Below are 27,665 nucleotides of genomic sequence, written 5' to 3'. Positions count from 1 at the left end.
AGCACATTCTCTGATGATTGGGACTTTGAAAGTATTAATGATATGATTTAGTAATGTCATCAAAATTTACAGAACATGATTACTTGCAGGGTTCATCTAATTATGAAGAAATGTACTGCTAAACCATTTTGCACATCACTATTTGCATAAATCTGCCCAACCTAGAAATGTTTTAAACTATAATCAATGGGAACATTGTGCAACCCCACCAAAAGGCAGTTCAAAAACATTTTATGAGAAATTCCCATACTTCTCAGGGTTTAACACAAGTGAAGCAGAAGTCTTTTATTTCAAAATGTTAAATAAGACAGGAATGAATTCAATGCTGACAAACACTAAATTAATCTATTCAGAAGCATTTTATGAACAAATGACTACATTTGGTTTTGATTTTTGGAAAAACAATATTGAAACAAAAACCATCTGGGGTACCAAAGATTGGCAGGTCCAAGGAATAGAATCATTATTTAGAGCCTGCATGATCCCAGAACAAATTATATTCTTGAATGATACCATTCAACAGACAACCTGTCTTGGCCTAGCCAAAATTAAAGAATTAAACAAACCGTCTATTCCAAAGCCAGCACCTGAAAATAATAGCACTACAGATGTTGAGATAGACGTATCCCATATTTTGCATGGTGCCAGGAAAAGCTTATCTCGTGAGCGTTAGTTCCATGGTCACTTGCTGTATGCAAGTATTGTCTCCAAACTGCACTCCAGAGAGGGAGGCAAAAATGTGGCCCTTTTTGAATATCTCTTCTATTCGAATTGATACTTTAAGCAGAATGAAGTCTGTCCTTTTGCAGACAACTGTGCCCTTGACGTCATCAAAAGAAACATATGATCTGCAAGTCGCAAGGCCAACGGCAGAGATAGCCTTTTATCAACAAACTACCCCCTACATTTCGCAGAAATGTTAAGCCAAATCCTAAATATGTCTGATACTGGCGGTATCCCACATGTATTTAAGACAATTTTTTCGGGACTGTTAACACCCTTCACAACAGTTCTGGGCATTTTTCCTAATTTTGTCCATTCTGTCTTTGACGGCCTACCACTCCTGTTGGGACTCGTAGCAGGCATTTTATTTTTGATACTCCTGCTTCGTTATGGCAAGCCAAAACGCAGACAAGACTCCAGCAACAATGGAAGAAACGATCCTAGCTATACGCTATCGGGACCGCATAACTAAAGTCCTTGGATTAGCCCGGCTAAGAGATCTGAATATGACCTGGTTTCTTTCATTCATACCCATCTGGCAGAATTGTATCTTACCTGTGCTTCGATGTATGCTATGCGGAGAAGAATGCGTGTTGGACGTCTGTCTTACACTACAATCAGCAGTACCATTGGATACAGATACTTTGCTAAGTCCAGTAACGGCTCATGCATCGTGTTGTCCCCAGCGGTTACCAATCCTGATGACGGCATTCGTTGAGACTTCACCACTGCGATTAAAGGGTAGTGAAGTACGAGATGAGTGCCACATCACCCAGGTACGACCTTCTGTGACCATTGCTGATCCTGACATCGATGATAGCAATCATTCTCACGACTGCACAGTTGCGGCATTTTCCAACTTGGTCGAACTTTCACCTGAAGCGGTAAACCACTTTTTTGAAAGTCTGTCTGAAATGATGTTTTCCCCGGAACAAAAAGAATAACTTTTAAGCAAACTAGTACACAGCGTTCCCTGAACTCTGAATTCGGCCTTCGGCTTTGATAAACAAAAGCTACTGAACATATTTGGAACTATATATTTTTTTCTCTCTCCCCTGAAAGCGAAATTATTTTTTTCCCCATTCCAAAATATTTACCTTTTTTCTGGCACATGTACTCTGCTTGAAGTAGAACTATTCTTAGAGAACAGAGCTTCTATTTTAGGAACTCTAAAGACAATATATCACGTCAGCCTCTAGCACATTTACAGCAACTGTATTTATATGTGATGGAATGGTCTCGACCCTTTTTTCTGTATTAAGAGCCATTAATGTGTAAATTTCGCAAATCATTCATGCCGATATATATATATATATGCATCCTTTTTAATGAATGATTACACTGCTTGAAAAGCGTACAGTACCTATAATCATTTTCATGTATTTCGCATACACCATTTCAAATGCAAAAATGTATTTTGGGGTGGGTTGGTATACACATGCTCCTTTTATGTTTACTATTGCTTAAGTTTTAGTAATGATGGACATTAATTTGTGGAGTGGGTGTAGTGTTTTAGCTAGGAACCTGAATCGATATTCCTAATTTATGCCCTTGTCCGGTTATAATCAATAATATCCATACAACGGCATAATAATCATATCCATAATTCAGTCGTAGCACATGCTGTCACATTAAGCAAGGCTACTTCTCCGGCCCCCTAGTAAGCACACCGAGTTCTCTAAACAAAACCAAGCCTCCAGCAACCTGGGAAATCCCCCTTGCTTTTGTTTTGATTTCGTCCTAGAACTCCTGTAAAGCACTGTAAGAACGGCCAGTTCTTAGTGACATCTTTATTGATGTCTTATGTCCAACCTTACGTCAAACCCAGGCACCTTTCAGGTATAAATATACCAACGTTGCTTAAGCAAACACACGGTGGTGATTCTGGAGCAGAGCAGCTATCTACTTGCCCGAGAGCCCAGCTGATGCGAGAGCCCACGGAAGCTGCCCCTCCTCCTTGACGCACTGAGAGAGACGCTGTCTTTTCTCCTGCCGAGAAATCCAGCTCCGGTGTTTCCAGATACCTTCGCGGGTTACTGGGATATCGAGTCCTGAGAAAGAGATACAAGACCTCCTGCTTTCTATTACCCAGGTACGGAACTGACTAAACCCTTACAGAGAATTCTTGAGTCAGATTCTTGGCAAAACAAACTTAACTTAAACTGCTACTTACTTACTCCTTCCCACGTATTAGGCTTAGGTCAGGTACACCGGGGTAGGCGTATTTAGAAGCACCAGTTGAGTATGATTAGTCAATGTATATATGTATGTATATATTTTATCTATTTTAAAGTATCATATGGCTAAGAAACCATATCAATGCTTTTACAGTATTATTTTATAATCCTCCTTTTACTGTACGCACTTTACTTTACCATGAGTATTACAATCGTGGCAATTCATTTCTCTTGTATGAGGAAGAAGACTGCTCAATAAATAACACCTTTTATTGAAAACGCCCGTCTCTCTTTTCTCTGCATTCTGGTGAAACTAAGTACGCACATTTGACTGAGTGAAATAGCTGTCTATTGTTTTCACACGACTCTAGAGATACACTCTTATTCAGGGAGAGCATAGTTGTCATGTTTTATGGTTGTCAGAAGCTAATCCCTTCTTGTCTATCCAGGGAGGTTAAACTCCTCGTTTATTCGAGAAAGTTTCTAGTGACCTCTGAGCTAGCTGGCAAACCTTAAGTCTAATATAGTCAGTAGAGAGCTAGATAACCTCAGTCCTACGTCTACACTGCTGAATATATTATTCCAATGCGCAGATCCTATTGGGAATATAGGAACTACACTACACTTTCTTTGTAGCAATCTACACAAATAACTTGCTGATTTGTCTAACATTGTTATGTGAAGAGGACAGCGATGCCTAGGCCCCTTGTGAGTAATGACCTAACACCTCACTATTGCCGGAGAAAGCATTACTTGAGTTCCTTGGATCTGGTGTTGATTGACCACCTTCAGACCCAGTATAACGGGAACTGATCGACATTTTCCTTTAAAAGATTCAGTGAATGCTATGGGCCTGATTATAAGTTTGTTGGAGGGGTACTCAGAGGTGTGATTCTGCTCTGCCCAATTATAACTTGCCTGGTGTTCAAACACTCAGATTTTTCGGTGCAGGAACACTGGACCCAGTTTTACCAGCTGGTAAAATCAAATGTGGCTCAGCCTGGCCACAGTCCCTACCCGACTACGTCTGATGGCTTAGAAGGAGCAGAATTCTCCCATTACCACATCACAGTTTTGCCCTTCCCCCTTGATAAACCTCCCACTTCATCCTCCCCCACATTCATTTACCACATGCTCAGAGCTGGTGTTAAATGGAAGCAGCTTTTCCCCCAGAATGGGACACTGCATGTGGAATTGTACCTGATATTTTTGGAAGTTCATGTTATTCCTCATTCAACAGACATATACTCATCAACAGCTGGATTTTGTGCGTATGTACCAATCAGAACTGGTATTTATGCCCACATGGTATCCCAGCATATACATCTGCCCACCTCATACTTTGGGCCTATGTTGAGGGGCGAGAGTTCTCTGGAAAGGAAATTTGCAGCAGTACTAGAACTGGTATTTATGCCCACGTGGTATCCCTTCATAGAAAAATTGCGCCTTGAGGTATTATTTTCTCTTATTAAGTCTTTTTATCACATGTCATATATATGTACAGTCACTCCAAAGAACATCAGAAAACGTGGTATTTCAATTCAGAATTTTATATCATATCTGAAATCAATGTATTTATTTAAGTTTTTTTATATAAATAAGGCAACACAAAAAACACTACTACATTCAGTATATTCCAAGTAGTGTGTTACACCGTTGGTATAATATGTACAAACCATATATACACATAGAATGCTACTGTAAATACAGTCAGCTCAGTCCATCACTTTCTTTTTTAACAAATCCTGTTGTTGGTGATTCCTAACCCAAAACGGTGCCTGGGCGTCGACGTTTCGGTCTTTACTGTATAAATCACACCAAGACCATCATCAGGACTAATGTTGCACAAAATATCTACAAAGAAATATATACAATATGTACAATCAGTCTCTATACAACCACATTCAAATGTCCAATATATTTAATCGTCTGCTGACATTATACCATCACCTCACCCGGTGTGACAGAATATATAAAACCACTACCTGGCTTAATACTCACTGAAAAAATATTCACTGAAAAATATTCACTCTGAAGTATCCAGATCCTGCTGTGGTTTCTCCACAATTGTAAATTAAGTACAACTATCGCCCTAAAACCGGTGCAAGAAACATAAAACAACCAATCAATAGAACCACAGACCATACCTATTCAACTTTTATGGCATCCACCTCGGCTCCCTGCTTACCTTGATTTAAATCTAAGAGCGTATCTGAAAACGCGAGTCCACAATTTAACTCCGTGTGCATAAAGTGTTACCTAAAAGACACAAGCAAGGAGGTCTACCATCACAATCCTATATCGTTTATTCTGAACACCTTCTGCTACCTAAAAGACAGCGTTTCTACTTACTCGTATGTACCGCCCTTGACGGGACCCATCCTCGTCACTTTCACTTCGCGTCTGCTAACAAACGCGCGAGGTAAGATAACAATCTTTCCGTGTAGTGCGCGCATGCGCATACGCCCTAAAAACCGCTAGAAACTGCAGTGGCCATTTTGGAGAGGTCAATTTTGCCTATTAATTCGTACAACTATATATGTACCAAGTATTCCATCACCACACCAGAACCTATACAACAATTATTAAAAACTTTCAGGAATTCTCTCATCTTAATTTCATAATCCTGCTATTGACACGCTATAGGCAAGCGTTCCTCACCTAGGGGGAGCACTGTTTAAAGACTGTATACAAGACACATTTCCTTTGTTACATAACGCACGCAAGCAACACAACTGATAATCAGAGGGTTGCCAGATTGTGCCATTCCACAAATTGATTCAATCCGTGTTCAACTGTTCTACTCGTCCATATCCATTTGTTCTCTTTTAATGTCAGCAGACGATCCACATTGGTCCTTCTTTTTGAGCCCTTCACCACTTCCAGTACAAACCACTTCATGTCTTTGGGACCATGTGACTTCTGAATGTAATGCTCTACTAATGGTGCTGTCAGTACCCTACACCTGATTCGTGATTGGTGTTGTGATATTCTCTTTCTAATTTCCTGTGTGGTCTTTCCAATATACATCAAGCCACACGGGCACTCGATACAGTAAATGACATTCTTTGTCACACAATTTGAATGATGTTGCAGCATTACTTGTTTACCATTCAGAATACAGGATTTTGTCATCGCAGTGGTATCACATACAGCACATTGTCCACAAGGGTAATGTCCCACAATAGGGGCCAATCCCCATTGGTTCTGGATAGTGTTCATACATGGTTCCCTGTATGTTTTAACCAAATGATCCCGTAAATTCCTGCCTCTCTTAAAAGCAAAACGGGGAAAGCTCAATTGTGGTTCCATTTTCTGTATTAGATGCCAGTTCTTGGATATAATCTTTTTGATTTGGCTAGACTCTGTACCAAAGGTAGTGACACATGCTATTGTGTTTTCAGCCTTCTCTTTGGCTTTATTCTCAGTCAATAGTGCTGCACGGTCATAATACCAGGCCCGCTTAAGAGCCCGTTTAACCATTCTGTGCGGATATTCTCTAGCGCCTAGTTTTAATTGGAGGATTTTAGCCTCTCTGAAATAATCCTCTTTTCGTGTACAGTTACGTTTAATTCTTAAAAACTGGTCAAAGGGGAGATTATCCCTTAAGTTCCTGGGGTGATGACTAGAGTATTTCAACAGAGTGTTGCGAGATGTAGGCTTCGTGTATAGATTAACCACTAGACTACCATTGTCATTGATTACTTGTAGATCTAGGAAATTTATACGCTCATTGCTATACTCAATCGTAAATTGTAAGTTATTATTTTGTTCATTAAGCCATGCATGAAATGATAATAAATGATCCTCAGAGCCTTCCCAAATCAAACACACATCGTCAATATACCTTAGGTATCGTTTGATATGAGTCTCGAAGGGGTTATTATTGTGGATAATCTTATCCTCAAAATCTGCCACGTATAAATTCGCTATGTCCGGGGCAAAAATTGCCCCCATTGCCACTCCTTTACGTTGGCCAAAGAAGTCTTCCTTAAATAAGAAGTAATTACGCTCAAGGGCTATTTTGGCACATTTAATGACAAATTCCACTGGTACCTGTGTGGGACGAGTCTGGGTTTCTAACACTTTCTCGAGAACTTTTAAAGCCTCATTCTGAGGGATATTAGAGTATAAACTCTCAATATCCATGGTAACCAGAATATTCTTTTCCGGATCAAATGGCATCCCTTCCAGGGCATTTATTACACTGATACTGTCTTTAGTGTAAGATTTAGTCAGTGGCACAAAGGGTTTTATAAAATGGTCTACATACTCCGCCAAGGGTTGTAAAATCGACCCACACCCCGCCACACTTGGTCTTCCTGGGGGGTGTTCTGCGTTCTTGTGAATTTTGGGGAGTATGTAGAATGCCGGAATAGTGAACTCATTCTTGTTTAAATAATCAAATTCTTTCTGGCTTAGCCACATTCCCTCCAGGCCCTCTTTACTTGTTGCAAGTATTTCTTTCCTTATCATTTCTGTGGGATCTCCTCTCAGTCTGGTGTAATGTAGGTCATTGTTTAATTGGCGTAAAGCCTCCCTCTCATAATCTGCCTTATCCTGTACTATTATGCTGCCCCCTTTGTCAGCGGGTTTAATATAAATGTCATCACGTTTAGACAATGCATTTAGTATCTCATGTTGTTCCCTACTGAAGTTATACTTTACAAACCTCCTCTTATTATTGAAAAGTTGGTCCAGCTCAACCAGAACTGTATTCTCAAACGTTAGTAGCTCTTTGGGCATTAGGTTGTTAGAAGGGTAGAACGTTGAAGGACACCGTAGACCCGTCACATTATGGGAGTCATTAATGGTCAAAGTTTTATTGAAAAAATGTTTCAAACGTAACGTACGGAAAAACCTGTGTATTTCCATCTGTGTTGTAAAATGGTCATTCCTATTAGTGGGCACATATGACAAACCATGGCTCAAGAGTTCTAATTCTTGTCTCGTAAGTTCATGACTGGAGAGATTAAAAATAGGCACCACCTCCAGCATAGGATTCTCAACCTCATCTGCTACAGTTGTTTCCATCTCTCTTACCACTCGTAATAATTGTTCCTGGTTTGTCGGAACCCCGGGGTATATTGATTCCTGTATTGACCCCTGCGTCCTCCCCGTGCTCGTCCCCGTGGTGGTGTCTGGCCCCTCCCTAAAAAACGGCCTCGACCTTGTCCTCTATTGTAGCCTTGGTTAGAACCCCCTGTTCGGTTGGTACTGTCGTCTGAATTTGACGAAGCTGTATCCGAAAATGTTAGTTGCTTAGGAGCCCAATGTGTCTGACCTTGTTGAAAAAACTCTTTCTTGAGGTAGGGATAGGTGCGTTCCTTTGAATAATACTTTAAATCTTTTTGTAATTTCTCTGTTTTCTTTAGAATGTTATTTTTTAAGAAATCAGCTATCTGCAACTCTAATTTCTTTAGGAACTCCTCAACATCAGTAACAGTTTGGTCTTCCCTAACTTGTTTTTCCAAATCTGTTATTTCTTGTTTGAGTTTATCAACGTGCTTTAGCGCAGTTTCAATTCCCAGCACCATCCAACTGCGCGAGCACTTGTTGGATACAAAACTAAAGCCCAATTTAAAGTCCTCGTCTTCAGTAAATATAGCCGGAATATTCCGTACCTGCAACCCCACAGGAATGATGTTATTATTTAAGCAATCCGTAAGAAATTTTGCGTGTAACTCTGTTCTAATTAGTTTCTTCCGCAGTCTTTCTAAATTGTTGCGAATTGTGGTCTGTTGTATGTTATGTGTACTTGTGGTATTCTAAGGTCCCAGTAGGGATGGTCCGCTTGCTATTTTAGCAATGTATTCATCGCTATAAGTGAGAGTCTCATGTTCTGACATTTACAATTTTAAATATTCAAATGTCGTATACAAAACACAGTAGAATACAATATTAATTACAGAAATCATACAAAAATATTTACAAATTTTTACAAACACATAATTAGAGAAAACAGTGCAAGCAGACAAACCCAAATATTTGATACTACCACTTTCAAAGAAGGGCCCTTGCAGAACTTGTCTGCGCCAATACAATTGCTAGAAGAGGCAACCCAATACTCCCCAAGGAACTGGGTAATATACATTCATAGAAAAATTGCGCCTTGAGGTATTATTTTCTCTTATTAAGTCTTTTTATCACATGTTATATATATGTACAGTCACTCCAAAGAACATCAGAAAACGTGGTATTTCAATTCAGAATTTTATATCATATCTGAAATCAATGTATTTATTTAAGTTTTTTTATATAAATAAGGCAACACAAAAAACACTACTACATTCAGTATATTCCAAGTAGTGTGTTACACCGTTGGTATAATATGTACAAACCATATATACACATAGAATGCTACTGTAAATACAGTCAGCTCAGTCCATCACTTTCTTTTTTAACAAATCCTGTTGTTGGTGATTCCTAACCCAAAACGGTGCCTGGGCGTCGACGTTTCGGTCTTTACTGTATAAATCACACCAAGACCATCATCAGGACTAATGTTGCACAAAATATCTACAAAGAAATATATACAATATGTACAATCAGTCTCTATACAACCACATTCAAATGTCCAATATATTTAATCGTCTGCTGACATTATACCATCACCTCACCCGGTGTGACAGAATATATAAAACCACTACCTGGCTTAATACTCACTGAAAAAATATTCACTGAAAAATATTCACTCTGAAGTATCCAGATCCCCTAGGTGAGGAACGCTTGCCTATAGCGTGTCAATAGCAGGATTATGAAATTAAGATGAGAGAATTCCTGAAAGTTTTTAATAATTGTTGTATAGGTTCTGGTGTGGTGATGGAATACTTGGTACATATATAGTTGTACGAATTAATAGGCAAAATTGACCTCTCCAAAATGGCCACTGCAGTTTCTAGCGGTTTTTAGGGCGTATGCGCATGCGCGCACTACACGGAAAGATTGTTATCTTACCTCGCGCGTTTGTTAGCAGACGCGAAGTGAAAGTGACGAGGATGGGTCCCGTCAATGGCGGTACATACGAGTAAGTAGAAACGCTGTCTTTTAGGTAGCAGAAGGTGTTCAGAATAAACGATATAGGATTGTGATGGTAGACCTCCTTGCTTGTGTCTTTTAGGTAACACTTTATGCACACGGAGTTAAATTGTGGACTCGCGTTTTCAGATACGCTCTTAGATTTAAATCAAGGTAAGCAGGGAGCCGAGGTGGATGCCATAAAAGTTGAATAGGTATGGTCTGTGGTTCTATTGATTGGTTGTTTTATGTTTCTTGCACCGGTTTTAGGGCGATAGTTGTACTTAATTTACAATTGTGGAGAAACCACAGCAGGATCTGGATACTTCAGAGTGAATATTTTTCAGTGAATATTTTTTCAGTGAGTATTAAGCCAGGTAGTGGTTTTATATATTCTGTCACACCGGGTGAGGTGATGGTATAATGTCAGCAGACGATTAAATATATTGGACATTTGAATGTGGTTGTATAGAGACTGATTGTACATATTGTATATATTTCTTTGTAGATATTTTGTGCAACATTAGTCCTGATGATGGTCTTGGTGTGATTTATACAGTAAAGACCGAAACGTCGACGCCCAGGCACCGTTTTGGGTTAGGAATCACCAACAACAGGATTTGTTAAAAAAGAAAGTGATGGACTGAGCTGACTGTATTTACAGTAGCATTCTATGTGTATATATGGTTTGTACATATTATACCAACGGTGTAACACACTACTTGGAATATACTGAATGTAGTAGTGTTTTTTGTGTTGCCTTATTTATATAAAAAAACTTAAATAAATACATTGATTTCAGATATGATATAAAATTCTGAATTGAAATACCACGTTTTCTGATGTTCTTTGGAGTGACTGTACATATATATGACATGTGATAAAAAGACTTAATAAGAGAAAATAATACCTCAAGGCGCAATTTTTCTATGAATGTATATTACCCAGTTCCTTGGGGAGTATTGGGTTGCCCTCTTCTAGCAATTGTATTGGCGCAGACAAGTTCTGCAAGGGCCCTTCTTTGAAAGTGGTTGTATCAAATATTTGGGTTTGTCTGCTTGCACTGTTTTCTCTAATTATGTGTTTGTAAAAATTTGTAAATATTTTTGTATGATTTCTGTAATTAATATTGTATTCTACTGTGTTTTGTATACGACATTTGAATATTTAAAATTGTAAATGTCAGAACATGAGACTCTCACTTATAGCGATGAATACATTGCTAAAATAGCAAGCGGACCATCCCTACTGGGACCTCAGAATACCACAAGTACACATAACATACAACAGACCACAATTCGCAACAATTTAGAAAGACTGCGGAAGAAACTAATTAGAACAGAGTTACACGCAAAATTTCTTACGGATTGCTTAAATAATAACATCATTCCTGTGGGGTTGCAGGTACGGAATATTCCGGCTATATTTACTGAAGACGAGGACTTTAAATTGGGCTTTAGTTTTGTATCCAACAAGTGCTCGCGCAGTTGGATGGTGCTGGGAATTGAAACTGCGCTAAAGCACATTGATAAACTCAAATAAGAAATAACAGATTTGGAAAAACAAGTTAGGGAAGACCAAACTGTTACTGATGCTGAGGAGTTCCTAAAGAAATTAGAGTTGCAGATAGCTGATTTCTTAAAAAATAACATTCTAAAGAAAACAGAGAAATTACAAAAAGATTTAAAGTATTATTCAAAGGAACGCACCTATCCCTACCTCAAGAAAGAGTTTTTTCAACAAGGTCAGACACATTGGGCTCCTAAGCAACTAACATTTTCGGATACAGCTTCGTCAAATTCAGACGACAGTACCAACCGAACAGGGGGTTCTAACCAAGGCTACAATAGAGGACAAGGTCGAGGCCGTTTTTTAGGGAGGGGCCAGACACCACCACGGGGACGAGCACGGGGAGGACGCAGGGGTCAATACAGGAATCAATATACCCCGGGGTTCCGACAAACCAGGAACAATTATTACGAGTGGTAAGAGAGATGGAAACAACTGTAGCAGATGAGGTTGAGAATTGTCGCGGCTCGCGGCGTTGCCACGGCCGGCCATCCCACTGACACACACGGGAGGCCAGGATACTCACTTCCGGCGGAAGTCGAGTACCCGGTCTAGCCCCTGGGAAGCGAGGCACAGAAGCGCTTCCGGGGGAAAACGCATAAACCGCGCTTTTCCCGCCGGCTGAGCGCTTCGGATTCTGAATTCAGGCTGAACCAGAGACCGGCATTCTAGGAGAGCCACGCTGCCTTGCTACATTGTGTCCGCGGCATGCCAGGAGAGCCGCGCTGCCTTGCTACATTGTGTCCGCGGCATTCTAGGAGAGCCGCGCTGCCTTGCTACATTGTGTCCGCGGCATACCAGGAGAGCCGCGCTGCCTTGCAACATTGTGTCCGCGGCATACCAGGAGAGCCGCGCTGCCCTGCTCCTTGTTTCCTTCTGCTTCTGGGAGAAAGCCGCGCTGTAGCGCTTCATGGTCTTTGACAGCGCCTTCCAGGAGCGCTGGTGTACTTCTTACCTGGGAGTTCCAGGAAAGCCCTTGTTTATTTTTCATGACCCTTGGTGCGCAGGAGCGCCCTAAGGGTGTACATTTAACCGACTTGTGTTTTGGTTTTTTTTTACTTTGTTCCTTCCCACCGCGCAGGAGCGCTATAAGGGAATACCTCAGCCTGCAGACCTTGTCCCCTTACTGGGAATACCACAAGCTGGGTGGTTGATTCCCATTTCCAGTTACCCGCGCAGGAGCGCTTTCCTTTTTGTTTTAGCTTGGGGTGAACGTGCAGGAGCGCTTTCTTTAGTTTGTACTTGGCGATTACGCGCTGGAGCGCCTTCCTCGCTATTCACAACAGGAGCTGCATTCATCGGGGAACCTTCGTTTCGGGAGCCTTGGTAAGTCCTCACGGGGTACCTGGTCCTGTGTGTGTAGGTGGGGTGGTTCTTTTCGGGTCTGCTTCACTTTCAGATCTTTTCTCATTCTGGTTTCCAGTGACACCGGAACGCCCCACCAGCTCCACGCCATTCTTAACCCTACACCCTGGCTTCCATCCCTGCGTCCATCTTATCCCTGCTGGGTTTCGTCGTCCACGAGGGTTAGGTGGGTACAGGGACGGGAGCTCTTGTCGTCTCTGCGGAATCGCGCCACAAGCAAAGGTGAGTCTTGTGGGGCAAACCTGACAGAATCCGAAGCCCACGTAAACCATTCCGCCCAGACGACATGAGTGAGGAAGTCACCCTGCAAGACATCGCAGTCATGCTGGCTGCCATGCAAACCGAGAACCTCGCCCTCCGCCAGGACATAACGACCCTACAGGGTCAAATGGCGGCCGGGGTCACTAATCCTTGGGGTTCCACACCCAGCCCCAGAGCCAGATCAGACGGCCTGTTGAGACAACCTACGTTCACCTTTGGGGGGCCTTCCACCACTGCGAGCCAAGACACAGCCATCCAGGTCGTCACTCCCCACCCGGTGCAGTTGGCACCACCCGAACGGTTTTACGGGGATAGTACTAAGTACGGAATATTCATCCATCAATGCCAACTACATTTCATGGCTAGAATTGCGGCTTTTCCCGACGATGCTTCCAAGGTCGCCTACATCCTTTCTTACATGGGCGGGGATGCGGCTCAGTGGTCCATCTCCTTGGTAGAGAACGACGACCCCATGCTGAACCACCTGCCTACGTTTAAGGAAACTATGCGGCGTATGTTCGCTCGCCATACCTTCGTGCAGGCTGCAGACAACGAGTTGCTCGGCCTCAAGCAAGGCAACCAGGACTTGCTCCATTACATCACCATGTTCAACCGGCTGGTCATCGAGGCCCACTGGCCAGAGGACAAGAAGGTATCAGTGTTCTATCGGGGGTTACGGGATGACCTAAAGGACCTCATCTCGCAGTATCCCGATCCGCCCGAAGCTATAGGCCCTTTCATTGACATGGTGGTGAAAATGAACTTCCGCCTACAGGAAAGAAAGACCGATAGGGGAAAAGGGAACGACACCCGTCTCGTGCCCATTGGTGACAAGGGCGTCGAGAAAGCCAAAGAAGCACCTGCTCCCCAGGGAGAAGCGTCCGAACCCATGCAGATCGGAGGCGTCAGAGGACCACTGACCAGTCAAGAACGGGAAAAAAGGAGGAAGCAGAACCAGTGCCTGTATTGTGGCAAAAGCGGCCACTTTGTACGGGAATGCCCTGCTAAGCCCTCGAGACCACGAGGCAGAAGGCCGTTCGTGTTGCCCATCAGCAAAGGAGACCAGACGGGAAACGAGGAAACCCAGTAGACACAGGGGTCCGTCTTCTGGGTTCTTCGTCATGCACATCTGCGATCCCTGTGGTATACGACGGTAGTCATCACGTCGGCATGGACGTGTCCTTACGGAATCTGGCGGGCAGAACCTGGGTGGTGACAGCCATGTTGGATTCCGGGGCGACAGGCTGCTTCATCGATACAGCATTTTCCCGCGCATTGGGTATCGACACTGTGACGAAGGCCCAACCTGAACCCGTCAAGGCCGTAGATGGAACGGACCTTACTTCCGGCCCCATCCGACACCGAACAGAGACCTTGACCATGATCTTCCCTAACAACCACACCGAGTCCATATGTTTCGACGTCATCGATGCCCCTCAGTTCAAGGTGATCCTGGGTTTGCCTTGGTTGGTGAAGCACAATCCCCGCATCGATTGGGTGACCAGAACTGTCCGTCTTGAATCAGAGTACTGCAATAGCACATGTTACGCGGAGATCGACCTGACAGGTCCTCGGGTCATACAGGCACACTCGTTACCTGTAGTAGGGATGGGAATGGTTTCCCAAGGAACCATACCAAAAGAATACCAGGACCTAGCGGGTGTATTCGACAAGAAGGGAGCCAACACCTTGCCACCCCATCGATCCTTTGACTGCCGCATAGACCTGATTCCCGGCTCCACGCTGCCATGCAGTAGGATCTACTCGCTCACAGAAAAAGAGAACATCCACCTCCGCTCCTATCTGGACGAATACCTGGACAATGGCTTCATACGTCACTCCAGATCTCCGGTTTCCTCTCCTCTTTTCTTCGTGTCGAAGAAGGAAGGGGATTTGAGGACCTGCATCGACTTTCGTGCGATGAATATCATCACGATTAAAAAACGGTACCCGCTACCGTTGATAACCAACCTCTTGGACCAGGTCAAAAACGCCACCATTTACACCAAACTGGACCTTCGGGGGGCTTACCACCTTGTCAGGGTCCGGAAGGGCGACGAATGGAAGACCGCCTTCCGGACGAAGTTCGGCCTCTTCGAATATCAGGTCATGCCGTTCGGACTCTGCAACGCCCCCGCCGCATTCCAGTTTTTTATTGATGAGGTGTTGAGGGACTTCATCGACGTCTTTTGTATCGTCTACATCCTGATTTATTCACAAACCAACGAAGAGCACGTCCATCATGTACGTTCTGTTCTTCAGCAACTGGAGAAACACCGTCTGTACGTGAAGTTAGAAAAAAGCCTGTTTCACGTCACATCGGTTGAGTTCCTGGGGCACATCATCACACCGGCAGGCATTCAAATGGACAACAAAAAAGTGGAAGCCATCCTGTCTTGGCCTACACCTGAGTCGGTGAAGGGCGTCCAACGGTTCCTCGGCTTTTCCAACTATTATCGTCGTTTTATCACGGGCTTCTCTGAGATGGTGGCTCCCATTACGCGCTTGCTGCGCAAGGGAGTAAGATTTGATTGGGACCAAAAAGCCGATAACGCCTTCCAGGAACTAAAGAGACGGTTTACAACGGCCCCGGTTCTGGTGCACCCCGATACCGAGCAGCCTTTCATCGTGGAGGCTGATGCTTCCAAGGACGCCATAGGCGGTGTGCTATCACAACGGAACTGCGAGACGGGCCGACTGCATCCCGTGGCCTTTTACTCTAAGAAACTCCAACCCGCCGAGCGCAACTACACCGTGTCTGATCGGGAACTGCTAGCCATCAAGACCGCATTCGAGGAATGGCGACACTTCCTGAAGGACTCAAAACATAAAGTGACCATCTATACAGACCACAGAAACCTGCAGTTTCTACGATCAGCACGTGCCCTCACAGCCCGACAGCTCCGATGGACCTTGTTCTTCAACGAGTACGACTTTCTGATTACATTCCGGCCCGGGAAAGACAACGCCAAAGCAGATGCACTGTCGCGGCTGGCTGAAACGGAAGAAAACGCCGAGGACCAGGAGCCTGGTCTGATCTTACCGGAGAAGCATTTCCAGGGCATCATCGCTCCTGTTCGTTCCAGTGGCCAGGCAGAACCAGACACGGCACGGTCCGATCCCGTTGTCTTGGAAGGAAACGAAGAAGGAGGGACAAGAAACCAGACTCATCTAACCGGGATGACCGAACAAACAAAGGCCCTATACTTGTGTCACAATCATGTACTCTCCGGCCATCCCGGTTACCACAAAACGCTCGACCTTGTGCGGAGGCAGTACTGGTGGCCAACGATGGTGACGGATACAAAGGCACACGTAACGAACTGCGCAGTTTGCCTGCTTGGCAAGAACAGATCCGAACCATCGGTTGGTCGTTTACAGCCCATTCCCGTGCCTCCTTCTCCCTGGCATACCATCTCCATGGACTTCGTGGTTGAGCTCCCACTCACCAAATCAGGACACACCACGGTTCTCACGATCGTGGACCACCTCACCAAGATGGCACATTTCGTTCCTTTGACGAAACTTCCCACGGCGGCCGAGCTGGCCTTGATATTCGTCCAAGAGGTGGTTCGTCTCCATGGCATTCCTTCCGTGGTCATAACGGACAGGGGATCGCAGTTTGTTTCCCGTTTTTGGAAGGAGGCATGCAGGATACTCGAGATGGACGTGCGTCTCTCCTCGGCGTACCACCCCCAGACCGACGGACAGGCCGAAAGAACAAACCACACCATGGAACAGTACCTCCGTTGTCTGCTTCTGACAGTCGAGAAAGAATGGTCCGAAGTGCTCTGGATGGCAGAGTATGCGTACAACAACAGCAAGCATTCGGCCATCGGCATGTCCCCCTTCTTCTGCCTCCATGGCCGCCATCCTCGCACGTCGGCATGGGAAGAGCCTCAGGACAGCCCCCTACCCACCGTGCGTTCTTACCATGGAACACTGCGCGACCTGTGGCAAAAGGCACGGTTCGAGTTGGCCAAAGCAAAGGACACCTACAAGGAGCGGGCAGACGCCCATCGACAACGGGAACCCGCGTATCGCGAAGGCGATAGCGTATGGCTGTCTATTCGGCACCTGAATGTGCATGGGCCCAAAAAACTGCTGCCACGTTATGTGGGTCCCTTTCCGGTGGAGAAGGTAATCAACCCGGTGGCCATGAAGCTGTCCCTGCCTGCACACATGAAGATCCATCCGGTCTTCCACGTCTCCCTGCTGCGGGCTGTTCAGTCTGGCGGTTCTCTTCCGTCGCCCCCTTCTCCGGTGGTGGTGGAGGGCCAGGAGGAATATGAAGTCAGGGCTATCTTGGGGTCCCGTCGTACCAGGGGCAAGCTGTTCTACCTTGTGGACTGGAAGGGGTACGGTCCCGATGAACGATCCTGGGAGCCCTTGTCCCATGTACGCCATGCTCCTGTTCTGGTCCGTGCTTTTCACCTAAGTCATCCCCTGTGTCCTCGCCCAGTCTCTCTTTTCTGACTTCGGGGGGGGGGCCTTGGAGGGGTTCTGTTCTGGGGGTGGGTACTTTCGCGGCTCGCGGCGTTGCCACGGCCGGCCATCCCACTGACACACACGGGAGGCCAGGATACTCACTTCCGGCGGAAGTCGAGTACCCGGTCTAGCCCCTGGGAAGCGAGGCACAGAAGCGCTTCCGGGGGAAAACGCATAAACCGCGCTTTTCCCGCCGGCTGAGCGCTTCGGATTCTGAATTCAGGCTGAACCAGAGACCGGCATTCTAGGAGAGCCACGCTGCCTTGCTACATTGTGTCCGCGGCATGCCAGGAGAGCCGCGCTGCCTTGCTACATTGTGTCCGCGGCATTCTAGGAGAGCCGCGCTGCCTTGCTACATTGTGTCCGCGGCATACCAGGAGAGCCGCGCTGCCTTGCAACATTGTGTCCGCGGCATACCAGGAGAGCCGCGCTGCCCTGCTCCTTGTTTCCTTCTGCTTCTGGGAGAAAGCCGCGCTGTAGCGCTTCATGGTCTTTGACAGCGCCTTCCAGGAGCGCTGGTGTACTTCTTACCTGGGAGTTCCAGGAAAGCCCTTGTTTATTTTTCATGACCCTTGGTGCGCAGGAGCGCCCTAAGGGTGTACATTTAACCGACTTGTGTTTTGGGGGTTTTTTACTTTGTTCCTTCCCACCGCGCAGGAGCGCTATAAGGGAATACCTCAGCCTGCAGACCTTGTCCCCTTACTGGGAATACCACAAGCTGGGTGGTTGATTCCCATTTCCAGTTACCCGCGCAGGAGCGCTTTCCTTTTTGTTTTAGCTTGGGGTGAACGCGCAGGAGCGCTTTCTTTAGTTTGTACTTGGCGATTACGCGCTGGAGCGCCTTCCTCGCTATTCACAACAGGAGCTGCATTCATCGGGGAACCTTCGTTTCGGGAGCCTTGGTAAGTCCTCACGGGGTACCTGGTCCTGTGTGTGTAGGTGGGGTGGTTCTTTTCGGGTCTGCTTCACTTTCTGATCTTTTCTCATTCTGGTTTCCAGTGACACCGGAACGCCCCACCAGCTCCACGCCATTCTTAACCCTACACCCTGGCTTCCATCCCTGCGTCCATCTCATCCCTGCTGGGTTTCGTCGTCCACGAGGGTTAGGTGGGTACAGGGACGGGAGCTCTTGTCGTCTCTGCGGAATCGCGCCACAAGCAAAGGTGAGTCTTGTGGGGCAAACCTGACAAGAATCCTATGCTGGAGGTGGTGCCTATTTTTAATCTCTCCAGTCATGAACTTACGAGACAAGAATTAGAACTCTTGAGCCATGGTTTGTCATATGTGCCCACTAATAGGAATGACCATTTTACAACACAGATGGAAATACACAGGTTTTTCCGTACGTTACGTTTGAAACATTTTTTCAATAAAACTTTGACCATTAATGACTCCCATAATGTGACGGGTCTACGGTGTCCTTCAACGTTCTACCCTTCTAACAACCTAATGCCCAAAGAGCTACTAACGTTTGAGAATACAGTTCTGGTTGAGCTGGACCAACTTTTCAATAATAAGAGGAGGTTTGTAAAGTATAACTTCAGTAGGGAACAACATGAGATACTAAATGCATTGTCTAAACGTGATGACATTTATATTAAACCCGCTGACAAAGGGGGCAGCATAATAGTACAGGATAAGGCAGATTATGAGAGGGAGGCTTTACGCCAATTAAACAATGACCTACATTACACCAGACTGAGAGGAGATCCCACAGAAATGATAAGGAAAGAAATACTTGCAACAAGTAAAGAGGGCCTGGAGGGAATGTGGCTAAGCCAGAAAGAATTTGATTATTTAAACAAGAATGAGTTCACTATTCCGGCATTCTACATACTCCCCAAAATTCACAAGAACGCAGAACACCCCCCAGGAAGACCAAGTGTGGCGGGGTGTGGGTCGATTTTACAACCCTTGGCGGAGTATGTAGACCATTTTATAAAACCCTTTGTGCCACTGACTAAATCTTACACTAAAGACAGTATCAGTGTAATAAATGCCCTGGAAGGGATGCCATTTGATCCGGAAAAGAATATTCTGGTTACCATGGATATTGAGAGTTTATACTCTAATATCCCTCAGAATGAGGCTTTAAAAGTTCTCGAGAAAGTGTTAGAAACCCAGACTCGTCCCACACAGGTACCAGTGGAATTTGTCATTAAATGTGCCAAAATAGCCCTTGAGCGTAATTACTTCTTATTTAAGGAAGACTTCTTTGGCCAACGTAAAGGAGTGGCAATGGGGGCAATTTTTGCCCCGGACATAGCGAATTTATACGTGGCAGATTTTGAGGATAAGATTATCCACAATAATAACCCCTTCGAGACTCATATCAAACGATACCTAAGGTATATTGCCGATGTGTGTTTGATTTGGGAAGGCTCTGAGGATCATTTATTATCATTTCATGCATGGCTTAATGAACAAAATAATAACTTACAATTTACGATTGAGTATAGCAATGAGCGTATAAATTTCCTAGATCTACAAGTAATCAATGACAATGGTAGTCTAGTGGTTAATCTATACACGAAGCCTACATCTCGCAACACTCTGTTGAAATACTCTAGTCATCACCCCAGGAACTTAAGGGATAATCTCCCCTTTGACCAGTTTTTAAGAATTAAACGTAACTGTACACGAAAAGAGGATTATTTCAGAGAGGCTAAAATCCTCCAATTAAAACTAGGCGCTAGAGAATATCCGCACAGAATGGTTAAACGGGCTCTTAAGCGGGCCTGGTATTATGACCGTGCAGCACTATTGACTGAGAATAAAGCCAAAGAGAAGGCTGAAAACACAATAGCATGTGTCACTACCTTTGGTACAGAGTCTAGCCAAATCAAAAAGATTATATCCAAGAACTGGCATCTAATACAGAAAATGGAACCACAATTGAGCTTTCCCCGTTTTGCTTTTAAGAGAGGCAGGAATTTACGGGATCATTTGGTTAAAACATACAGGGAACCATGTATGAACACTATCCAGAACCAATGGGGATTGGCCCCTATTGTGGGACATTACCCTTGTGGACAATGTGCTGTATGTGATACCACTGCAATGACAAAATCCTGTATTCTGAATGGTAAACAAGTAATGCTGCAACATCATTCAAATTGTGTGACAAAGAATGTCATTTACTGTATCGAGTGCCCGTGTGGCTTGATGTATATTGGAAAGACCACACAGGAAATTAGAAAGAGAATATCACAACACCAATCACGAATCAGGTGTAGGGTACTGACAGCACCATTAGTAGAGCATTACATTCAGAAGTCACATGGTCCCAAAGACATGAAGTGGTTTGTACTGGAAGTGGTGAAGGGCTCAAAAAGAAGGACCAATGTGGATCGTCTGCTGACATTAAAAGAGAACAAATGGATATGGACGAGTAGAACAGTTGAACACGGATTGAATCAATTTGTGGAATGGCACAATCTGGCAACCCTCTGATTATCAGTTGTGTTGCTTGCGTGCGTTATGTAACAAAGGAAATGTGTCTTGTATATAGTCTTTAAACAGTGGTCCCCCTAGGTGAGGAACGCTTGCCTATAGCGTGTCAATAGCAGGATTATGAAATTAAGATGAGAGAATTCCTGAAAGTTTTTAATAATTGTTGTATAGGTTCTGGTGTGGTGATGGAATACTTGGTACATATATAGTTGTACGAATTAATAGGCAAAATTGACCTCTCCAAAATGGCCACTGCAGTTTCTAGCGGTTTTTAGGGCGTATGCGCATGCGCGCACTACACGGAAAGATTGTTATCTTACCTCGCGCGTTTGTTAGCAGACGCGAAGTGAAAGTGACGAGGATGGGTCCCGTCAATGGCGGTACATACGAGTAAGTAGAAACGCTGTCTTTTAGGTAGCAGAAGGTGTTCAGAATAAACGATATAGGATTGTGATGGTAGACCTCCTTGCTTGTGTCTTTTAGGTAACACTTTATGCACACGGAGTTAAATTGTGGACTCGCGTTTTCAGATACGCTCTTAGATTTAAATCAAGGTAAGCAGGGAGCCGAGGTGGATGCCATAAAAGTTGAATAGGTATGGTCTGTGGTTCTATTGATTGGTTGTTTTATGTTTCTTGCACCGGTTTTAGGGCGATAGTTGTACTTAATTTACAATTGTGGAGAAACCACAGCAGGATCTGGATACTTCAGAGTGAATATTTTTCAGTGAATATTTTTTCAGTGAGTATTAAGCCAGGTAGTGGTTTTATATATTCTGTCACACCGGGTGAGGTGGTGGTATAATGTCAGCAGACGATTAAATATATTGGACATTTGAATGTGGTTGTATAGAGACTGATTGTACATATTGTATATATTTCTTTGTAGATATTTTGTGCAACATTAGTCCTGATGATGGTCTTGGTGTGATTTATACAGTAAAGACCGAAACGTCGACGCCCAGGCACCGTTTTGGGTTAGGAATCACCAACAACAGGATTTGTTAAAAAAGAAAGTGATGGACTGAGCTGACTGTATTTACAGTAGCATTCTATGTGTATATATGGTTTGTACATATTATACCAACGGTGTAACACACTACTTGGAATATACTGAATGTAGTAGTGTTTTTTGTGTTGCCTTATTTATATAAAAAAACTTAAATAAATACATTGATTTCAGATATGATATAAAATTCTGAATTGAAATACCACGTTTTCTGATGTTCTTTGGAGTGACTGTACATATATATGACATGTGATAAAAAGACTTAATAAGAGAAAATAATACCTCAAGGCGCAATTTTTCTATGAATGTATATTACCCAGTTCCTTGGGGAGTATTGGGTTGCCCTCTTCTAGCAATCACGTGGTATCCCAGCATATACATCTGCCCACCTCATACTTTGAGGCTATGTTTAGGGGCGAGAGTTCTCTGGAAAGGACATTTGCAGCAGTACTAAAATCTTTTGAGCAACTGTCTGTGCAGAAGGTGGTCTACGTAATGTTTGCCCTTCCCCACGAAAAGGCGTAAGAGGATATCTCTGTGTCCTGAATGAGTAAAGTGTTTTACGTGTTGGGTTCATCCGATTTACTTTAGGTAGATTGATTTAGGTATATATTATCCTTTCTTTAGGTTTTGCTATTAATATTGGAGCTCTGTTCTGTGAGCATTAATGATTTTGAAAATCTCAGAAAATATTGCTTAAAAATAGTCAATGTATGGTTGGTCTTGCCTTTTGAAATTGGATTGTAGGCTTTCTAAAGATCCCATGAAAGCACATTTGGAAGAATTGCAGCATTTGGCTGTTTAAACTACTGGGTAGGTGAACAACTGTGAAGTGCACCTAAATGCGTTGCCAGCTTTGTCGCAGATCGCTCTACCCTTAATTGGGAAAAAACTCTGAACCTGGGTGTTGTGTTTCCGAAATGAACGGGTCGCTTCTGCTGATATTGTGTTTCCATGCTTCTAGATTCTCTCCAGAAACAGCCTCCAGAAGAGGGCTCAGCACAGCCGAAATGAATGCAGTGGAAGCCATTCACAGGGCTGTGGAATTTAACCCCCATGTTCCTAAAGTAAGAAAGCTACTTTTCCAATTTTTCGAACATTTGGTTGCTTATAACTGTATCGTCTGAAGGATATATTGCTGTGTTGTTTAGTACCGGGCAGTTTTAATAAACTGGGGACCTAAAACTGCAAGGCTATTCTTATGGCAAAACAGTGCTATAAAAATCTATGTAACCTAACATAAAACTCAAGAAGTCACTCTTCGTCTGGTTCCAGCTCCTAGGATGCTATTCCATATGTCAAAAGATCCTCAAACCATACAGAGACTTCAGGATCTACAGCTCTTTGAGCATTACGTTTAGAGAATCGCACAGTTTGTTGCACCCTTCAATTGCCTTACTTCGTTAACAAACCTAAAGACCGACAATTTATAGCTGGGCTTTGAAAAAGGAATAGTCTTTCTCACATGGGATTCTTTCATTCCAATGATTGTCAACAAATCTCAGTTGGACTGGCTAGTAATCTAATCTGTCATATCTCTTCATCACATTTACATCTGCTTTTTATTTGTGTCACTATCTAGATCTTTTTGTTAAATTGGGATGTGTTGTGTATATTCAGTTTAACCCACAGTTTACATATAAGTTTTAAGTCCTTCTGATTCTTTTACAGAAGCAGTTGTGATTATGAAGTAGGATGGTTAAGCGAGCTCATATTGTGGTCCCAACATTGCAGAATAATATTCCGCTCCCTTTGATTTTGAGAGTACACTGGTTTGCAACATCAAATGTATACAATAAACTATCCACTATGAAGACAGTACCGCAAGTAATAAAACTTTAGTGTTAGATATGCCTGTTGTTAAGAGGTTCTCTAGTGACCCTGCCTTCAGATTATGATACTTATCTGAGCTTTCACAAGGAAGAGTTCCAACATAGATATGGGCATACCTCAAATAAATTTTTCATAACCACAAATACTGCTCGTCTGTTAGTTATAAGTTGAACAAGCATGAGAATTACTTCAAGGTTTGGGATGTGCTTGTGTTAGTGGGAGGGTGGCATTTTATGTTTGGGATCAAATCTTTTTTTATTGACAAATAATTAGGCAGGTTGCTACATTCAAATGCATGTTAAAAGGCAGAGATTGATTCAATAAAGAGGTGGTCACAAGCTAAGGGGAAGAATACACAGCTTGTCGCCTACAACCCAGATTGGACCGGCTGCGTATGGGAGGCAAAAGGTGAAGGTCAACCAAGTGCAATAAAAGTACAGGAATTATCATGTATTGCGGAGAAAACCACGACCGTGGTATTGATTTGATGAGTGCTCTGAAGGCTTTGCATCCCGACGGGGAGATCAAAGTAAAACAGGTGTAGCGTAACATATAAAATTGCCTATGGTTTGGAAGTTTGTCTGAGCCCCAGTTTGCCATGAGTAGCCGGTGCGCAGCATTAAGGGCCAAAGCTATCTGTCGCTCCCTAGTGGACTGGAGCAGGTAAGTGAGAGCATTGGGGAGCCCCAGGAGTATGTAGGCGGGGAATCGGGACATCCCTATTCTACAAGCGCTGTCTGTCATTCATAATTAACTCCCAGAATCTTGTGAGCTTGGGACAATTCCACAGAGGTGTATTAGTGTCCCTGGGTTGCCTCCCCACTACTGACCATCACAAAGCGTATTCCATTTCTAGATGCCCGCCGGGGTATAATACCAGTATAAGCTAATTTATAGGCTGTTTCAGTGTGACCTGTATTATATGCCGTGTGGTGGGCTCCATAGAGTATGTCTCCCCAGTCTTTGTCAGAGAGACTACGCCCAAGTTCTGCCTCCCAGCGAAGTCCTATGTTTAGGAGGTGCTTTCATCAGGAAGGGAAAGATTTCTGAGGTCATTTTCTTGTCATCTGTTTTGAGGAACAGCCATTTTTCAAAGGGGGTCATAGGTCTGCTTGCTTTAGGGTGCCTGTCTGGGCTGAGCAACCAATGGGTGAGTTGGGTGTGGGTGAACCTGACATGTTCCGATAAAGAGTATTGTAATTTAAGTTGGTCAAAAGGGATGGGGCTGTTGGGATCGAAGAGGCAGCTGACCCTCTTACAGCCAACTGCCAGCCAGCATTTGGCAAAACCCAGTGATAACCCTGGAGGAAACTCCGGGTTTGTGACTAATGGGGTCATCGGAGAAGGGAATGACGAGATCCCAACGGTGCTCACCACCCAATCCCAGATTTTTAATATAGGGCTAGTAACCAGGGATGAGTAGAGTCCCCAAGCTCTGTGGGCCCGGGAAAGCCAAACCTCCCTCCAGATGTGCGAGCCCACGTAAAGACATAAAGACCCAATGCTTTTCTGTCATTGGGTGATTCCACTCTATCATATAACTCAATTGGGCTGCTTGTTAGTAGCGCAAGACATTCAGGACCCCCCAGACTCCCCTCCTGCTTGGTGCGTTACAGTAGTTGTTTCTGTAGTTTGGGTCTCATACCTCCCCAGATAAAGCTATATATGTCTCGTTGGAGCTGACTCAGCTCCACGGGAGGGGGGAAGAGAGAGGAAGCGTCTGGAAGATGAAAAAGGCCCGTTCATATTAACCACGGCTACCCGGGTCTTTACGGATTGTGGCCCTGAGTCTAGAGTAGTTTGGCGTGCACGGTTTTAGTGAGGCTCCGCGCCAAAGCTATTCTCAGGTATGGGAAATCGGCTTCCACCCCTTCAAAATCAGACAGTGTGCGTAAAGCTTTCTCCGTGTCTGGTTGGATGGTAAGATTTTAAATTTGCGATTCAGCAGGTTTATCTTGAAACCTGACACAGACCCGAATGCATCCAGCTCAGAGATGATAGCAGGGAGCTAGGAGAGGGGCCGGGCAACGGAAAATTTACTGTAGTCCACGTAGAGGCTAATTAGATGTTGATCAGCTCCAAATCGTAATGCCCACCGCGTTGGGGTCTTCTCTCAATCTTTGAGCAAAGGGTTCCATGTATAGAACGAAGAGGAGCTGGGAAAGTGGGCAGCTCTGCCTTGTTCCTCACTCCACGCATAACCTGTCAAGGCTCACTCCATTAACCTAACAGTTGCACTTGGCGCGCTGTATATATTGTGTACCCAGTTCATAAAATGCTCACCCACCCCGAAGCACCTAAGAGTTGCAAACAGATTGGGCAAGTGCACTCTATCAAATGCTTTCTCTGCGTCTATATCCAGTAAGAAGGCTTCTTCCCGGGAGCTCTGGATTTTGTTGATGAGGTGACAAACATGCTTGGTGTTATCCCTACACTGACGTGAATGGATAAACCCAGCCTGGTATGGGACGACCAGGCCAGGCATCAGGGGAATTGAGGTGGTGCACCAGGATGCTAGCAAACCGTTTTGCTTCCATATTGAGCAAGGATATCAGGCGATAGGAGCTGCACTGCCGGGGATATTTCCCGGGTTTTGAGATTACCGATATAGAAGCTTGCAGCAAAGATTCAGTCAGCATTCCGCTCTCCATGAAGGAATTAAAAAGGCGGGTCAACAGAGGCGCTTATTCAGAGCAAAACGTCTTGTAAAAAATTGAGCTGAACCCGTCCGGGCCTGGTGATTTCATGGGTTTCAGCCTTGCCATCGCAGAGATCACCTCTTCTATTCTGATGGGCTGATCAAGTGTCTCTGATTCCACAGGTGGAAGCGGGGGGATCGCAGCAGACTGGACATAGAGCTGTGGGCTGACGTTGCTATGTGGTCTACCTTGTACAGATTAGCATAAAACACCTGTAATTCTGCTGCAATGTCCAAGGCATCAGATGTCATCAGGCCCGATCGCGTATGAATGGCTTTGACTGCGTTTTAATGTTGCTTGCTATGCAGGCAATGGGCTAGCATCCAACCCCCTTTATTAGTCCCTACATTGAATTTGTGTTTGAGGCGAAGAATGGTATATTCAGCTGTCGAGATCGAGGTGCTTAAGTTGAAGTTTCTCCTGTTCCAGCTTGCTCCAGATTCGGGGAGCTCCTGTGCGTTAATGAATGAACTTAAGTTCTAGTACCGATTTACCGAGCTCCTCCCTCTTATCCCTCCGGGCTTTGTTGTCATGAGCCGCTTTCTCTATAAGCAAAACAAACAAGATGATGGACGGAAAGTTGCACAATGGCAAAACATTCACCCCCAGTCACAGATCTGGGTTTAATCCATCGTTATTTTGCTCACCAAGGCACCCCAGTTCAGACATGGCCATATGCAAATCAGTCTTGACCCTGTGCCTCATGGGAACAATCCAGCTCGAACTGCCAAGCCACGTCTTCCCTGGACTGGAATCAAGCATCCTAGGACCGGTTTCTGGCTATCAGCCGTCTTCAGCCAGGATAGCTTGACTCCAGTGGCCTAGTGAGCCCGGGACCCGCGTCTGGGCTTACCCTTCCCACATAGGGTGAACAGCAAAACAAACAAGATGATGGACAGAATGTTGCACAATGGCAAAACATTCACCCCCAGTCACAGATCTGGGTTTAATCCATCGTTATTTTGCTCACCAAGGCACCCCAGTTCAGACATGGCCATATGCAAATCAGTCTTGACCCTGTGCCTCATGGGAACAATCCAGCTCGAACTGCCAAGCCACGTCTTCCCTGGAC

The 27,665-nt window shown here is 44.5% G+C and overlaps 1 protein-coding gene across 4 annotated transcripts in view; it reads left to right on the top strand.

The window, feature by feature from the left end:
* The window catches only part of ST7L (suppression of tumorigenicity 7 like), a 1,501,068-nt gene that overhangs the window by 637,815 nt on the left and 835,588 nt on the right, over positions 1-27,665 (top strand). For all 4 annotated transcript variants that reach the window (XR_013594902.1, XM_078644468.1, XM_078644466.1 and 1 more), the window contains exon 11: positions 23,026-23,128. Coding sequence is in view for 3 of the 4 variants with exons in the window: in XM_078644468.1 (XP_078500594.1) it covers positions 23,026-23,128 (103 nt within the window). In the remaining variant the exon portion in view is untranslated. The remainder of the gene's footprint in view (positions 1-23,025; positions 23,129-27,665) is intronic.

This window comes from Lissotriton helveticus, chromosome 5_1 (genome assembly GCF_964261635.1).
Source record: "Lissotriton helveticus chromosome 5_1, aLisHel1.1, whole genome shotgun sequence".
NCBI classification, from domain to species: Eukaryota; Metazoa; Chordata; class Amphibia; order Caudata; family Salamandridae; genus Lissotriton; species Lissotriton helveticus.
This window is presented reverse-complemented; position numbering and strand designations above follow the sequence as displayed.